Source organism: Ambystoma mexicanum, chromosome 8 (genome assembly GCF_040938575.1).
Source record: "Ambystoma mexicanum isolate Mex_15411 chromosome 8, UKY_AmexF1_1, whole genome shotgun sequence".
NCBI classification, from domain to species: domain Eukaryota; kingdom Metazoa; phylum Chordata; class Amphibia; order Caudata; family Ambystomatidae; genus Ambystoma; species Ambystoma mexicanum.
Window position 1 is genome coordinate 1,428,424,107 of NC_090929.1, and position 17,937 is coordinate 1,428,442,043.

The 17,937-nt window shown below is 47.1% G+C and overlaps 1 protein-coding gene across 2 annotated transcripts in view; it reads left to right on the top strand.

Moving 5' to 3' along the window:
* Positions 1-17,937, top strand: part of MMS19 (MMS19 homolog, cytosolic iron-sulfur assembly component) — a 1,998,114-nt gene that overhangs the window by 1,674,406 nt on the left and 305,771 nt on the right. For both annotated transcript variants that reach the window (XM_069611573.1, XM_069611574.1), the window contains exon 26: positions 7,134-7,320. In XM_069611573.1, the coding sequence (XP_069467674.1) occupies positions 7,134-7,320 (187 nt within the window). The remainder of the gene's footprint in view (positions 1-7,133; positions 7,321-17,937) is intronic.

Below are 17,937 nucleotides of genomic sequence, written 5' to 3' on the forward strand. Positions count from 1 at the left end.
TTACCCCGCCTGCCTCGTTCGCCATTTCCCTCCTCAGATACCGTGCTAGTGGTTCCACCGCCAGTGCAAATAATAACGGGGAAACCGGGAACTCTTTTTCTTGTCCCTCTTCCAAATGTCCACTGTGCTCATACCCAGTCATTTGTTTTTACCCTGGCCCCTGGATCATTATACAGGAGTTGCAACCCCTGTCTGATGTTCTCTCCAAACTCATAGCCTTCCACCACCAGTGCAAATAATAGCGGGGAAACCGGGAACCCTTTTCTTGTCCCTCTTCCAAATGTCCACTGTGCTGATGCCCAGTCATAAAAGAAAAAAGTTTCACTTTCACTTAAAAACTTTTGTTTTCGCACTTTTGTTAAAAAGTTCCTATTTTTGTCAAATAGAGCCTGTGTGCGCTTCGTTTATTTGAGCAGCAAACAGGGATCCATTGTCGCCGTCTTTCAGCGCCCCTTGTGGGCAAGAATCGTTGAGTTTCATCAAAGATTCTGGAAGGCCATCGGGCCTAAACCGCAAGCTGGACCATGTCGAAGGAAAAGGACAGAAGTGCCCTCTTCAAGCTCTGCTCCAGCTGCGGATTTAGGAATGTTTGTGGAGGACAAACGCTCCCAGTGCCTCTACTGTCTCCACCCGGATCACAAGAAAGCGTATTGTCAAATTTTCCTTGGTTACACCAAGTGCACCGTCAAGGATCGGCACAGTAGATTGGCGGCGTGGCTGAACCCCAAGGCTTCTACCCCTTGTGGCAAACGGGGGCATGCCTCACCCAGGATCGCCGGTTCTGAAGAGCGGGCTTCGAAGTCCTTTGAGGGTTCTCCATCCATGGGGGACCAAGACAAAGCCAAGCACTGCGAGTCAGTTTCCATCGGGGTCGCTGCACAGAGCGCGCTCTTCTTCACTGTGTGCCTCCATCTCAAGTCATCGCTCCAGCTTCTCCTCGAAGAGGAAATCAGCTAACCCGGGGAAGCTGCGGGAAAAGCCAGAGAAGACTAAGGCGGAGGGTAAGGTGTCCAACCTGCCCTTAAAGGCCCAGTGGTCCAGACAAAGTAATCCTCGACGATCGAGCTGGTGGCTGCCGACCCTCTCGAAGGTGAAAGGGGTTGATCCGGTCAGGCGGGAGGCTTCTGCCAAACCAGTGGAGAAAACACTGGAGATGAGGATGCCAGCCCTGAGCCCGAGGCCGACCCCTCAGGATGCAAAAAGGGGGTGGGGAGAGCAGAGGCCGCTGCTACCGTGCTACCGTGCTCCATGTGTCGGAGCACAACGACGGCAGAAACGCTGAGGGGGATGACAACGGTAGGCATGCTGACGAAGACGTGGGTGCTGGGCCCAGCAAGCCTACCCGCCTACCCCCCTGACACCTCCCAGGGACATATCGCTGGATATTCTCTCAACTCTCCACATGCCGGTGTCTGAGATTCAGAAGAGGTGTCTGTGGTCTCGGGGGGGCCCCCGCTGGCGAAGAAGAGGAAGCGGCAACCTAAGCCGCCTCATCAACCACTGCACATGCCCTCCCCTCCTAGGGATACGGGGACGAACACTGCGACGACGAACACGGATGATGACTGCAGCGTTTCCCCGCCTCCGAGGGCTTCTCCCCTGGACGAAGTGGGATCGTTCCACGCCAAGGTCATCTGCGCATCTGAGCTACTCAAGCTGACGCCAGAAGAGACCAAGAAGGAAGATTTCCTTTATCAATGCTAGGAGGCCAAGAGGAAGACCATTCTGGCGGTGCCCCTCCTGGACGACATTTGGGATGAGGGCATGGCTGTTAGGCAGAAACCTGTGCAGTTCCCTTAGGGACCACTGCAAAAGATTTAGGACTACAGGTGGTTGACAGTAAACCCAATTGGTAGCAGTCTGTACCACCCATATTTACCTGGTAGCTGTGGCTGAGCAGTCAGACTTCTCTCAAGATGAGTTAGGCAGTATATAGAGTATACACAATAGGTACAGGGATACAGTAGCACAAGCAAACACTGACCAGAGCTTTGGTGTAAAAGCATATAATTATTTAAAGACACACTTGTAAATTACACTAGCACAAAGAGAGGTAAATAAATTCAACACACAGTCACTATTATATATATATATATATATATATATATATATATCCCTAATTACTTATTAGACAAGTCTTGATGAGAAACGCCACTTGTTTTCAGACAGAGGTGAGCGCTTAACATAAGATGGCACTCTAATAAGTTATTAAAAAGGGAGGGAAAAAGGCAGAGTTATGAAAGCACACAAATGTCAATACTTTTCAAAGAACCACAGTGAGGCAGGTTAGACAAAGTCTACTGGAGAGCAAGGAAGTTCAAATGCCAGGCCCACTCTTAGAGAGAGCAAGTGAAATGTGTCCAGGATCACACAGTGGGGTTATGCCCAAAGAGTCTTTGTAAATAGTTCACAAAAAGATTGAGATTAAGTCAGGAAAAGTTAGTTAACGGGTCCCAGGCTAACCCAGGTTAGAAAGTCGAGGATTTACTGTCACCCCGAACGATCTGTTGCAAGGGAAGCCAGGTGGGACACAGTACCTGAAAGTGGGAAGAATGCTCCAGCGGGGGCAGTTGTTCCTGGCAACGGTTGCAAGTCGGTGTTTAGTCCAGAGGAAGAGGAGGTCTCGATGTGGAGGAAAGCTGAAGGTCGTTGCGCTGCCAGGGAAGAAACCAGCTGCAGAGCTTCCCGGTTACAAGGTACCACCCTTTTCTTCGCGGTAGTGGTAAACTGTGGTATTCCGGTTGCCGGGGTGCTTGGCACCGGCAAGGCGGCCATGAGATGGTCCAGGAAAGCGAAAAGTCGGGCAAACTGGTTATCCCCACCAGTCAAAGGAAGAAGACTCAGAGGACTGGAGATCTCTGTCGTCGGGAAAAGTGGTGAGACGGTTCAGCAGGGCTCCACCAGTGGTGTCGTCGTTGCAGGTCGGCTCGGCTTCTCCCTCCTCGGAGTCTTTAGGTCCTGTGGCGACTTCTGAAGTTCCAGTCCCCAAAGCCCTGCTTTTATGCAGAAAACCCCCATTCATTCAGCCTAGCTGTCACTCAAACATGCTAAGTGGTTAGCCGGGCGGCTCACCACTTGGGCCAATCACACAGGAGTGCGACTCAGTCCAGGGTGCCTAAACCCCCTCCCACACCCCCTGTGGTACCCAGACAGAATGGCACCACTTTTGGAGGCTTCTGTGGAGAAGCCCGCCAAAAAGTGGAACAAAGGGCTCGACTTGGGTTGGAGTCACAGAAGCGAACACAAACGCCATTTTGGAACCAAGTTTTGGCAAAAAATACCAATTTAATAAACCGGTGGTATGTTTGAGGCTATATTAAAAAGGGAAGCCTCGAACAATGGGAAAATCCTACAGGAATATATTTGCGGTCGAATATAAAAAGTAGTATCCACTGCCACCAGCCAAAACTCGGTCGGGGGGGACTGGACAGTGCCCCCTCGAACAACAGACCCCAGGGCAATCGAATTGCCCCCACCAGTACATCCACAATAGGATGGTTTGTACTGGTTCTGTTCACAATCTGAGACTAGTAAAGCCAATGGTGACTTTACATGCACTGGGAGACAGTAGTCAGTCCCAAGGTATGGAGTCTATGTTTGGGGGTCGCTACGACACCCCTGGGTTACGGCACGGAGGGTGCTGTGAATATACTCATATTGCCTTGGTGTCGCTCTCGGCTTTTTTTGGCTTTGCCAGTGCAGGTTATAATTCCCCTTTTTGAATCTCTCTCTTTAGGAAAGTTGTGTTCCCTTTGCTTTATTACTGCCCCTTTTTGGCTTTGGCAATGTGGGTTACAGTATTCCCCTATTTGACATCTCGTAATAGGAGAGTTGGGCCCAATTTTCTTTAATTCAAATGGTCATTGTTCAAAATGTTCAATATTACCCGGTGGTATCCTTTGGAGCACCCTGGGGTCACCTACATCGAGCCAACTCACTGGTATGTCCTGGCATCTCCTTCTGACTCGTCGGTACTGCTTCTTTGTTCGTCGGGACCTCTTCAGCATTTGGCAGCTCCTGTCAGTCTGCCGCAGCTTGCGCTGACCGTCAATGGAGCTGTCACAGCTCTGTATGCGCTCTAGTGAAAGCATTACACCGGAGCAGGTCACAGGACACAGAGAGCTTTCTCTCTCCTTTGGGGCAGCTGACCTCAATACCGCTTCCTGCTGCCCGTCCTCTGCATAAACTAGGAATCCTGACCTCTGCCACGTTTTCTGCATGGCGACTCCAGCTTCTTCCTGCTGCTTCTTCTTAGCATGTACCTGAAAGGCCTTTAAATGTTTATAGGTCCCACTCGGGTGTGGGTCATAACAACAACTAGACTGTTCATCATAGTTTGGTAACTCTGAACCCCTCTTCCTCGTCTCAGTACTAGGAGCAAGTCCATAATGTTCTTATTTATTTTCTCATTATTAAATCAAATCTGTTAGGGTGATTTATAGGATGTATATTTAAGGGAAGATTTCAAGATAAATTATTGCTTTGTCTTGCATCTACAATCTAAACAAAATGTAGAATTGTAACTACGAGAAGTAGTAATATTATCCCTGCCCCTTATATACATCATTTTCATGCTTATACAAAAGGTTCTCATACTTGGCACCTTGGGTAAGTCTAGGAGAGGGAGCCCTACGGTGACAACATGCTGTTAAATATTCAGGTATTAGGGAAACCTCATCCTCAGAACAGGATAAACACTGCGTCTCTCCTGACAGAATCACCACTTTCCCTTGACAGCCTTCTCCTTCCATTTGATCCTCCTGATACCACCCCCAGGGTTAGGACTAGTTAGTGACTGCCTTTCCCAGGCCAAATGGGAATAGACTTTAATCTGGGATTTCATGATGGCTTTGCAATATTAATCACACCCTACTGCAAAAAAAAATGAAAACTAAAATACTTGGGAAAAGCTCAGCAGGAGCCTTAGGGGTGGGAAGGGGCGATTTAGTCAAGCACTGTTATGCTTTCCCTCTTTCACGTTTTTCATGAAATATATGTATAGTTGCACACAATGATGCAAATTAGCAATGTGATCATTGCCTGGTGTTTATCTGTTCTCTAAATGATGGTTTTGCATACAGGTTGGGAGCACTCAAAATGTAATTTCAACTCATGATTGATTCAAGAAGTGCTTCACTATATTTCTTAAAATGTGTATTATTCCTACTTTAACAAATTGGTGCAGAGATTGTGTTAATACAACATCTATTCAGTGGCCATATTAAGGAGGAAGATTTGCACTAAAAGGCTAGTTACAGTTAGGAACCTCTTTGTGTATATATGACTTGCCCCTCTTCCTATGCTAAGTGGGGCATGCCCTCCCGTATACTGAACAACCTAACAAACGGGCAATAAGAGAATAAATAACTAAGATATCGAGCAAGAATCCTTCTCAACCTCAGTGTTTTTATTTTTTCTGGAACAGATGAGCCAGAAATCGAGCAAAGCGCAAAATCAATCATAAATGTTTTGAAACGTTCACATTGCTCGAAGGGATGTAAAATAATTGTTGGAACAGTCCTTCTGTTCTACATTTTGCTGTGGATAAGTCTTCTCACCTTTTTCATCTTATTTACCTCAAGTAGAAAGATAAACAGGCAAACTTTAACCTTGGCACTTTCACTACGCAAGAGAGGTTCAAGCTGACACGGGCGGGGTCTCAACACAAATTAGCATATACCCACTTGAGTAAGGTCAGTTCTAGACATGGTACTCTAGAATCTACAGTGGGCCTACTATGCAACTCCAGGTACGTACACTGTCTGTGATAGATGAATCTAGGATAGTGTCCCCTAAGATGTTATTGCAACATTTTGAGGACTAAGATTGAAGCATTTGATCAATAAGCACTGTTAGATCCCAAAGACGATTTGGAGAATTAAGATGACCAGTCAGATCATGTGTGTTTTGTGAGATATTTTGACACCTTTCTTTTTTTACAAACAAGAAAGGTGCACAATTCCATATGTGACAAAGGAGGAGGGAGGAACCATAATAGAGAATAGTTATACATTTCTTCAGAGTTTGATCAATTTGTGTGATTCACATACTCTGTGTTTTATGATAAAACATTTTTTACCACAATGACACAAACATCATGGCAAGAACCAGTCCTTTTAACACTGCACCTGGGGCGTGGGAGTGAGTTTTAAGAGATATATAGAACTGACACTCTAGACTAAGCATGTAAATATCCACAATTGATGTACTACCTTAAATACGCTAATTTCCAAAACACCTGTTGTTCGAATGATATTTCGTTTTAATGATTGTTTTTGCCATTGTATTTGCTATTTTTTGGATTTGTTTGTGAATTGTAGATTGTATAACTGAAGCCTTCTTCCTGCAGCAGGCAGTCTGCTCTCTACTATCACAGAGGACTGATGTGGGTATGAGAGATGGTTTTGCCTGTTTTAATATTGCATTGAGAAAGCGGTGTGAAGTATTTAAAGACAGTTCAATTCATGAGCATTTTTAGAGAGAATTGACTAGCATATATTTGCCTTAAAGAAGATATTGTTGTATTTGGGTGGCTGATGAGTTCAAAATAGAGATATAGGCTAGAAAATGATAGAAGTGTTTTATTTGATAACCGTTCTCATATTTAATGTGTTGTGTCTAGTCACAGTACTAGTTGCAATGCTTTCCTATTTCTTTATCCTCCTAATATAAATGAACTTTCCAGGAGAGTGTGAGAGCATTCATAGCATGTTCTAGATTGAGAATCAATTCATGAACATTTGTGCATGTGACTTAACTGTGGACATCTATATAACTTGTCATGTATTGTCATACAGTATATTGTGCATGTTTTGCTAAGGAATGGGTTGGTAGGAGGCTTAACAGTAATCACTCTGTAAATTACATAACCTTATTAAATCAGTTCTGTGTGGATTACTGAGGATTGCTAGCCCACCACATGGTGGTGTCTACTTTCTCTTTGAATAGTGACCCGTCTGTTTTTCTCTACCTCTACTCCTACCACATCCCCTACTGGAGGGCAGGGGTTTCTAGCACACTCCTTTTGGGGCAGGGGAAGGGCTGTGGTTGTTGAGGTGATAAGAATAACATTGGTTTATTTCTCATCACTTAAGGCAGTTGCTTTTGTTTTCTTCTCTTTTCCCTATGTACAGCTCATACATTTGTTAGCAGATGCTGAACTTGGTCCAACCGCTGCAGACAGCTTCTCCCTTCTCTTGTCCGACTCTCCAGATGTACTCAATAAAACTTGCCATGCCATTGTACGAATCATGTATCGGCAAAGGTTCTTCACAGAAAATGTGCCAACATTAGTTCAGGGCTTCCACTCGGCATCAGAAGGTTAGTAGTGTCAATGGTGGAGAAAGAATATCATAATTGTTTTAAATAATTGTCTAACATGTTGGTTTGTTTTTAGCTAGTGGATGGTCTGTTTACATTGGCACCAAATACAGCAAAGTAGGGGCACCAGAGTCCCTTTGCTATTCTCATAATATTAAAGGGAAATTATAACATATATATAATTCAGTTATGATTCCATGAGCTCTGGCAGAGGCTCTATCTCTGGGCCATTTACCCTGTCATGAAACAGGCTCTCGCTTAGGTAAGGCATGTATCCAAGAGGCAGTGGTGCTCTATTTTCAGAGCTCTGATGGTATTGGCAGATGCTAGGGTTTTGATTGCAGCTGCTATGGTTGTGATTACAGACCTAAGGCCTCTGCTAGTATGCAACTTAAATTAAAAGATGGCGGCTCTGCACTGTTGAAGGCAAGCCTAGTGGGCAGCGTGTTTACTCTTGTTGTTGGCTGTAATTCGTAAGGTGAGCAAGGGCACTATTCTCAAGAAAGTGCTGCACTGGCCCTGCTGGCAGTGATCTCACTTGGGAGCAGCTATGGCACAGGGTGATTAATGGGACACAACTGAATTTTTTTGAGGGGAGCCAAGGATATTTCGTCACACAATACTCCTCTAACTTGATGATTGTGCTTGGCCACCTGCTTGCACTGTTGATGAGATGCAGATACTGCATTGTATTGTTTAATAAGCTTCCCTTCCATTTGCTTTCCCCATTACAATCCTGTGATAAAATGAGTGGGACTTTCACAATGCAATCTAGATCCTAGGGCCAAGGCCAGGGGACCAGTAAAAAGAATGGGCTGGAGTTGCTGACCACTCTTCAGGCAGTGGCACATGGGCCAGCTGTCCTAATTGCCAGATTTAGGGTTTCAAGTGACAACAAATGATGTCAAAGGCACATTATCATTGCTAGAAAAAAGCTGAATCTGTCAATATTAGAATAAACTCCCATGTAAAATTGGTGCAGAGCCTGACCGCGAGAGTTGGCACAATCGAAGTGAGTATGAACGAAGCTGCAGCACTCCGATTACATGATAGTTCGAGGACTGGTCATTGTTTTCAAATAATTCACGAGGCTTTGCAGATAAACTAATTCAAAGCGTCCAACCTGTGCATACCCTGCCTTCCTATTTCCACTTGCACTGAGACATTGATTGATGTAGTGCTCTCATTCCTGGATAGATCCTTGGCTTAGCCCTGTTATTTCAAAATAATTCTTAAAATTGACAAACGCTTTTGCGATGAAGTGACCTTGTGGTGATCATCACAAAGACCTAGGCATGCCCTCCCCAAGTCCTCAAAGCTTTCTATAGCACAGGAAGATTCATTGCCAGGCTACATCACACCTAATGTGTTCAGAAATCCAACAAGGACTCAACTCCCAGAATTCTCCTTTTTCAGATGGAAAACGTGTAGTAGATTTGAGAGTCAACCGCAGATCTGGTAGAGGGAGGACTATGGTGGAATTCAGTACATGTCCCTCATTCCATAGGAAATACTGGACAGGTTGTCCCAAGGTAAGTTGTTTGTATCCGGCTGACAAACAACACAGAAGAGGACTGCTTCTCCCTTAATTATTCTCGTTCGCGACTTGAAACACTCGTTTATAGGCGCGTTATAAATGCCATATCATATATCTTAAGGGCATGCATTTGCCATTTCAGGGGCAAGAAAACTCTGGAAAACAGAGGTGCTTTCCATTTCCTAAGTCGGACATTTATGGAAGAACTTGCACCCCTCGCTCTAATCACAGAAGTGTGTCAGACCCTTCCCCTCCACGAACAAGGGAGGGAATGCAATTTTCAAGCCTTTCCCTTCCTACAAAGGATTTCCCAACATACAGATTAACCTACTGAAGACAGTAGAATGCCAAAATTATCTTTAGGGGAAGTGAGTGCAGAGGCTGCTACCCAGCCACCAGAGCACACATTCTGGAATGTTTTCCAAGAGGGTAGCTAGTGTGACGAATTGCGGGTTTTGTCACTTCTACCCAGAGGGGTGCCTTTCCTTGTGAAGCTAGTGAGTTGAGCCCGCTATGCAACATTCCCCCTAGGGGTGGCGGTATGCAGGTCCTCACAGGGAGAGACTCCCCTTTTGGGGACAAGGACTCCCTCAAAACCTTTCTTGTGGGCCGACAACATCCAGACTTCAGAGAAGTCCCTCACAACAAGCCACTGTTTGTTATTGTAATTTTAGCACCAACGTTCAACTTGAAGAAGCAACTGATGAAAATACTGAGAAGAGAGCTGGGCGAGTAACGTCGATCACTCAATGGTTGAAAGCAAACCAAACTGAGATGATTAAGAATGAACCAGTGAGGAAGAATGCTCAGCAAAGAGAGAGAAAGGATGTTAATGTTCCGCTGGGTAAGACCCAGAAATGTAATATAAAAATCGAAGAAAGACTCATGAAGATGAATGAGCCCCAGGAAGTTCGAATTTCTGAGAAGCTGGATGCTGTTGAGTACCGGGAGATCCTCTGTTGGGAAGATCTGGCCAGCAGGCGTATTCAGGAGGCACAGAGTAAATAGACGGCTGAGCCATGCAAGGGAAGGAAGCCCTGAGAGAAGGAGAACCGACTGAGTGGTGGCGTGACCCTGAGAGGTGGACTGTCAAGTTCAGGAACAATGCAGAGACCGAGGAAGAACAAGAAAAGTCAGAGTGAACGCAAGTATCTATAAGAGTGAGAATAAGTCTGGGACTCAGCCTACTCGTCCCAGTGAATGGACCAATATCCATCAGAGTGAAAATAACTCTGGGACTCAGTTTACTCTTCTTATTGAAGGGTCTGATCTCCATAAAGAGGAGAATCACGGTGGAACCTGTCTTACTCACTACAAGAAGTCGGGAACTGACACAAGGAACAAACACAGTTGGTTGGGCTGTTATAAACATCCCAAAGAGAAATTTAGTTTATCAGACCAAGAGAAATTTGCTATGAAACATGTTCTTCAAGAGAAAGTAAGGAACCAAAGGAATACTGAGAACTAAGATCAAGTTCCCCTAAAATATTGGAGAAAGTGAACTTCAAAGAGACATTTCAAGAAATCAAAGTACGAAGGGATCGAAACCTGAACACAGCATGGAGACGAAGTTTCTCTACAGAAGGAAAAGGGATGCCAAAAAGGTGGAACAGTCCCAGAGAGGAACTGAACAAATTAATTCAAGAAATAGACAAGAACTGCAAAAAAATGTACTACTAGGGCTGAAAAAGCCTACCTAGGCGAAGGCAGTCATTTCCCTGGACTTTTTGTTGTTTTCTCATAGTGGTAGGGAAACTTTAGATTAGTTTTGAGATGGAGGACGGACTGTTTACTTTTTGGACTTCACTACTGACGACGTGCAGCCTAGTTAGATTTGGTAGGTATTGAAATCCATAGAATAGTGACAGAAAGGCTATTTTCTTACACTTTAAATACATCACTTTGTAAACATGCCAAGTACTGGTTTATCTCCTTTTTCTAACCTACCACGCTAGCCTAGTTAAGTTCCTCCCATCAACTAGATCTTCAAAGCATTTCAGCCACTGAATATGGTTGGAACCATCATATGACCCCTTTAGTCAATCGGAGCATAGCCATTCATCCTCAGTCATAGATAGGAGTCTGCTCCCAGCACCAATAGTGAGAGGGGTGTTTTGAAGTGGAGAAGGAGCATTGGAGGAAGCTGGAGGCGAGAGGAGGCTGGAGAATGATGGACACATGCCAATAGAGGAGGTTGGAGGTGGCGAGACGAAGGATGTGGTCTGGAGGGTTATCAATAAAGAGAGGGGGGAGGAGGGTGTAAGAAGTAATGATGAGGCAGAAGACCAGTAAAGGAGAAGTGTGAAAGGACTGGTGAGGCAGAACATCGGGTAGAGTGATGGGCAAGGTGGTGAAAATATTTCAAGGAGGTAGATGCAGTAGTGTGTTAATTAGGTTATGTAGGGGGCGTGGCTTGGCTGCCATGGAGTAGGACGTGCCTTCCTGTGCAGCTCTGGAGGATCCGACAAATGTTTAGTGAAACTACGCTTCAAAATGCCTCACATATTCCAGGATTGGTAGCACAGGCGTGGGAACGTGCGCTCTGCACAAACTATGAAGAGAAAGTGAATCGTGAGCAGCATTCCGAGGGAAACACTCCGCGAAGAATGCGGCCGCTGGATACAAAGTAATTAAAAATGGCCGACAACAAAGGAATCACAGCCGAAACATCAGGAGCGGCTGTATAGACCTGGCAGCCAAGTGAAAGGACGAATGCTGGCGTTCGAAAGATGAGCGGAGCCCCAGCTGATTGCATGCCGTGTAACTGACGAAAAAGTGGCGGCCTGCGACTCAGATTGTGGCAGCGGTTGGACAGACCCTGGAGGCAAGTGCCCTGAGGCTGGCATATTAGTAGCAGCATGAGCGTGGGGCACGGGACCGGCATACGGTGCTTGTGCAGCCCCCAACCGCACACAGCGGTTGCCCAGGTGGCGCCCTGATGCGGGCGTGTGCAGGAGACTGATCCGGGACAATTTCGCGGATCACCAGGCCACGCGTGCCGAGAAGGGAAGGCAGCACGAGGTGCGCGCACATAACCGGTGGATGTGAGGACGTGCACTCACAAACTCACAAAAGGACGGTGAATAAAGTGACCCCTGCGCAGCGCCATAGTAATTGGCAGACCAAGTTGCAGGTGACACGAGAGGCACTCGGGACATTCCCCCAGCTTGTAACAGTGAGCGGATGATCGTACGAACAAGCAGCAGCATAACAGCACTGCTGCTCAGAGAAGCGTTGGCACATGGGGGGCGTTGGGGCAAGATGACAATGGTTTTGGCTTGTGCTAAGAAACTGGGGCACATAACCCTGAATTGAAATGACCAGCTCTAATAAGCAGAGGGCACAGGTGCCATGAAGGTGCATAGGTTTCCGGGAACAGCAGGCAATATATGAGGACCCATGCTTAGCCAAGCACAATAGAGGAGGACTGGGTGGATGTGGTATGAGCAGGAGTGAAGATTTATGTAGGCTGGAAGCAGATGGTGCGGGACGCTTCCCCTTAAAAAAGGACACACGGCGCTGAACTTTGTGGGGGCCTGTAGCACAGTGGTGGCGACACGGAGGGTGTGCCTAGGGGCCTGCTGAAACAGGCTAAAGGGACATTGCCTACAAGAGTAGGAGGAGGACGTGGGAGGACACAGCTCACTCGAAACAAAACACCCATGCCACCACTTATTGCAACCGCGAAAGTAGATGCTTCAGCGCCCAGCTGAACAGGTGGAGGCTTGACAACACTAAAGAACTGGAACCAGACGTGTATGGAAGCTGGTATAATGTCGGTTAAAGGATTGAGGGCCAAGAATAAGCAATCCACGATGGAGACCTTCGCGAAGGTGCAGCGGACACCATCGACCCAAGCACAAAGTGGAGTGGCTGCTTCCGTTGGGGGTACCTCAGAAGGAGAAAATCATCAGGTTTTAGCCGCTATAACAGAACTAAGCGCCAAATGGGGAACGGCCATGGCGGATTTGCGGACGGCCCTGGAGAACAAGATAGACGCAGTAGGGATTGAAGTAACCCTGCTGCGACAGGATGTCAGAGCGCTGGCAGAAAGAACAAGTGGCCTGGAGAGTGCGGTCAAGACTAACACAGACGTCAGCGCACAGAATGCGAAGGAGGTCCACATACTAAAACAACAGGTTGCCAACCTCGAGAACTGAGCGGAAGAAGCGGAAGGGAGAGCAAGGCGGAACAACATCCGGGTGGTTGGCCTGCCAGAGGGGGAAGAAGGCCAGGACCCCACGGACTATGTGGAGAACATGATTCTGCAGGAGATAGGGGCAGACAAGCTCTCACAGGGGTTCGCGGTCGAGCGGGCACATCGGGCCCTGATGCGGAAGCCGCGGCTGGGGGCCACGCCATGAGCAATAATTGCAAAAATCCTGAATTATAAAGACAGGGAGACGATTCTGGAGTATTTTCGTAAAGGGGGAACGATAGAAAGAGCATCCGCCAACATCACAGCATACCCCGACTACACGATGTTGGTGCAAAGTCAGAGGTACAGCTACGTGGCGGTCAAGAGGAGGCTGCGCATGGCTGGCATTCGATACATGCTCTTGTACCCTGCAAAGCTAAAAGTTTTGCGTAAAAATGGAGCGCTCTTTTTTGACACCCCGGAGGATGTGACGAAGTGGCTGGACTTGCAGGGTTTCCCAGAACAAGATGAGGAGCAGAATCGCCAGAATCAAGATAAGTGTGGAGGAAATATTGAGAACGCTGGGAGATAAGTGGGAGGAGAGTCCCAACATGAGGCTTTTGAACATTTGAACTATGTGGTGTAGATTGTGGACTCTATAACCCTATTGGATTGGAATATAGTGAATAATATGCACAAGTGTACTGGGTAGCGTCAGGCGTAGTAAACTGGAAAAGAAAAAGGAGCGACAGGACAGAGGCAACCTACCCCCCAAGAATCAGTAGTAAGGTGGCCATTAGGGCAACTTTACCCTGCTGAGCCAACAGACAGGGCTAGATGCGGGGGTGCCTGAGATCCAGGGATGGAGCTGGGCAATAGTTAGGGAGGGGTGGGGGGCAAAGGGAGGGTTTGTCGTGTTTATAGTTTGGGGGAGTTTATGTTGGGACACGAGCCTATATATACGAGGTAAGCGACTGGAGTTGGATTGCATAGGAGAGGGAGGGATAAGGGCTCTGATATGCCATGGGGGGGATCTTAAAATTATTACCTGGAATGTCAGGGGGCTCAATAGTTACCTAAAGAGAAATAAGGTCATGCTATACCTACGGAGACAGAGGGTAGATATTGCCTTATTGCAAGAGATGCATTTAACGCAAGATAAATTGGAGATGATTGGGAGGAAGTGGAAGGGAACTTTGGTGGGTTTGTCATATTCGGCGTACGCTAGGGGTGTGATCACCTGGGTGGTGCCGCATGTCCCGTTTCGGTTGATGGAGACCCTAATTGAGCCGCATGGGAGGACGGTGGTAGTGAGGGGGTTAGTGGAAAACAGGGAAATAAGTGTCGTGAATACGTACGCCCCGAACCACAATACAGCTGCGTATTTCAAAACCCTATGCAACAATCTGAGTGTGTGTGTGGGGAGTGCTATGATTTGGGGAGGGGATTTTAACAGCGTACAAAACCCTAGGGTAGACCGATCAGATGGGAAGATGGACAGACCGGCCCCGGCGGCCAATGCGCTGCGGACGCTGCTGCGGGACTTTGGGTTGGAAGATGCATGGAGGGTGTGCCATCCTTGTGAGAGGCAATACTCGCATTATTCCGCACCACAACAACTGCATACAAGGCTGGATTATGTATTTGTTACCCCTGAGATAATGGCGGAGACCACGCAAGTTGAATACAAAGCTAGGGTCCTTTCGGACCACTCTCCCCTGATCCTTAGATGGCAATGTTGCCCCCCGAGAGCGAGAAACCCGACGTGGCGTCTTCGGGCTGAAGCGTTCAAAGACCCCCTGTTTAGGGAGGGCATGAGGGATGAGATTAATTACTTTCAGACGAATACGGGCAGCGTGGATTCGGCGGGCACATTGTGGGAGGCCTTCAAAGTGGTTATGAGGGAGGTGGCCATAGCAAAGTCTAGGTGATTTTAGGTTGGGATCCTGTCAGAACTACAGGAAGCGGAGGATGAACTGGAGAAGGCACTGAAGGGAGATTGCCAGAATCCCTCAGAGAATCGATTATAATACCACTACCCAAACCCAATAAACCAGGGAATAGCTGCAGTTCCTGTAGCCCTCTGTCGATGTTAAAGCAAGACAGTAAAATCCTGACCGTTGTTTTGGCAAACAGGCTAAGAAGGGTCATAGGTAAATTAATACATCCGAACCAGACGGGTTATGTCCCTGACAGGAGCATATCCAATTATCTTAGAAGGCTCCACAGAGTCATTGAACATGGCAACGAGAGCGAGGACGAACTGGCGATTGCCTCGATGGACGCAATAAAGGCCTTCGACTCGGTTAAATGGCCATGGTTGCTGGTGGCCCTGGCTGGCTATGGGATGGGCCCAGGATATTTACAGTGGGCTAAAATTTTATATATTGAGCTGCTAGCCAGAGTTAAAACGGGGTTGGTGATATCAAAAAGGTGGAAACTCCGAAAGGGAACTAGACAGGGCTGTCCATGGTCCCCCATGCTTTACATATTGGCCCTGGAACCCCTGGCGATCTATTTAAGGCAACAATACGACACGATAGGCATCCCTGTGGGAGGTGAGCAACAACTGATATCCCTATACGCAGATGACATATTGCTGTATTTACGGCATCCGGAGGAGAACCTCCAATATATTTTGGAGGTGATGGGAAGATATGCAGAAATGTCGGGTATGGCGGTGAACCCCCAGAAATCCAGCATGTTCCCATTGGGTGTATATAAAGGGGTCCCCCCCGAGACAACTACAGGGGCTGCAGGTACCATGGGCAGCTAGTATGTTCCGCTACCTTGGCATAGATATATACCATACGGTACTAGAAGAGCGTAAGTGCAATACAGAGGTAGCCATTAAGAAAATTGAGAATTGTATGCGGTTCTGGGTGAAGCTGCCTTTAGCAATGATGGGACATGGGGCGATGTTTAAGATGGTGGTCTTGCCTAGGCTTCTGCATTACTTCGGGAATATCCCGTTCTTCATACCCAAGAGGTTCTTCAGTAAACTAGACAGCATATGCAGGGATTTCCTGTGGCACGGCACACGAAATAGAATAGCCGTCTGGAAGTTGCAAAACATTTATGAGAAAGGGGGTATAAAGTTGCCCAACTATGAAGTCTATTACGTTGCAAGCCAACTGCAATATTTAGCTAAGTGGCTTTCAGAGGAAGTAACCACTGAAACCAGGTTGTTTATGCGAGACTGTACCCCGTTTTACTTGAAGGAGGTTATGTGGTTGCCCCCCAGTGGTAAGGGACGGGCGCCCAGAAAATGATGGTGCTCGGGTGGAAGATGTGGCGCAGGGCTCGTCAGCTGATGGAAAACCCACACCCGTGTTCCCCACAGGTGCCATTGGTTGCACTGGCGGGCGGAGAAGAGAAGCTAAGGAATGCGATTAGGAACTACGGGGAGCCGGTTGGGATAGAAACGATGGGGGGATATTTGGCAGGATGGGATTACAACAGACTTTGAGGAGTTGGGGGCGGGAACTGGACTACACACTGGCCAATATATTACGTACAATAGACTGGTGCGGAAGATCAGGAGGAGAACCAGATGCTACTATGGACGTAATATATGATCTAGCGGAGGGGGGGCACAAAACATCCAGAATATGAGATTTTGATGTCCAAAGTGGGAAAGGAGGTGACGCAGTTAAGGCTTGATTGGGAAAGGGAGGTGGTAATCCCGATGGAAGATGGGATGTGGGAACGAGCCCAAGGGTATCATAAGAAGGTCTCAAGGAATGCAAGACTTAAACAGGTGCAACTATATGTTACATACAGGGCGTATTTGACACCCCAGAGAATTGCTAACTTTAAAAAAGCAGGACGGCAGGCATGCCCTAAATGTAACGAGAATGCGGGCATGGTGCATATGTTCTGGTCATGCCAGATTGAGAGCTTCTGGGGGGAGGTTGCACATAAACTTGCGGAAAAAGGTATTAAGATAGTAGTGGACACAGCGTGGGCCTGCCTGTTAGGGGGGTTCCCTAGGCCGCGTAAACTTGGGCATGTGTGTAAATTGAAAGATCTGGCAAATGTGCTGGTGAAAAGGAGAATTGCTATGGGATGGAAGACGTGCCATAAACCACGCTTGGAGGTATGGTGGAAAGATCTACAGAAATGGGCGGAGGCGGAGACCATGGTATGGCAAGAGGCCAGCAGCGTTGGGGGGGGGGGGCGGAGACCTTGATGGCCTGGAGACTATTAATAGCAGAACTATTCGGGTCAGTGGAAGACCCACCAGAATCCTCGGGAACAAATACTCCATCGCAAGATGCAAGAATAGAACATCAGTAAAAATGGGCTCGTAATGGGGGGCGGGTTAGGGGACTCAGTTAAAGCGATTGCAGAATGTATAATTGAAATGTTATTGTATATACTGCAAGTTTGGTTTGTGTTGGTTGTTTGAATAATCAATAAAAACTGTTTTAAAAAAAGGTTATGTAAAAAGAAGAGATACAGAACGACGTGGTTGGAGGTGAAATACTGGTAGAAGAGGAGGAGAGGGCATGACATGCCCTTAGATTATAGTGGTAGAGGAGAATCCTAAGCCTGAAAAGGGTAACTCTTCTAAGGGTGTAGTAATCGGAAAGATAATGATAGAGCATCAAGACGGTACAGCGGAAGAAACAAATTAGAGAGGTGACGCGGGAAGTCAAACAGAAGAAACTCTAAAGGATAGAGAGGTGAAAGAAGACTTATCAGTTGAAGGGGAAGAACTGAGTGGGAGAGGGAAATCACACCCTCTCTGAGCTGATGGGTTGTGACTGGCACCACTCCGGACATTCCACTTGCGCTGAAGAACACCGCGACCTACAAGGAAGGAAAACACAGATTAGCAAAGGCAAGACTTTGCAGCGATGCGCATAGCGCTTGCTTACCGCATCATAGCGCTCTTAATGCGCCATCATTTACCAGCGGGTCTCAACCAAGCCAGTTC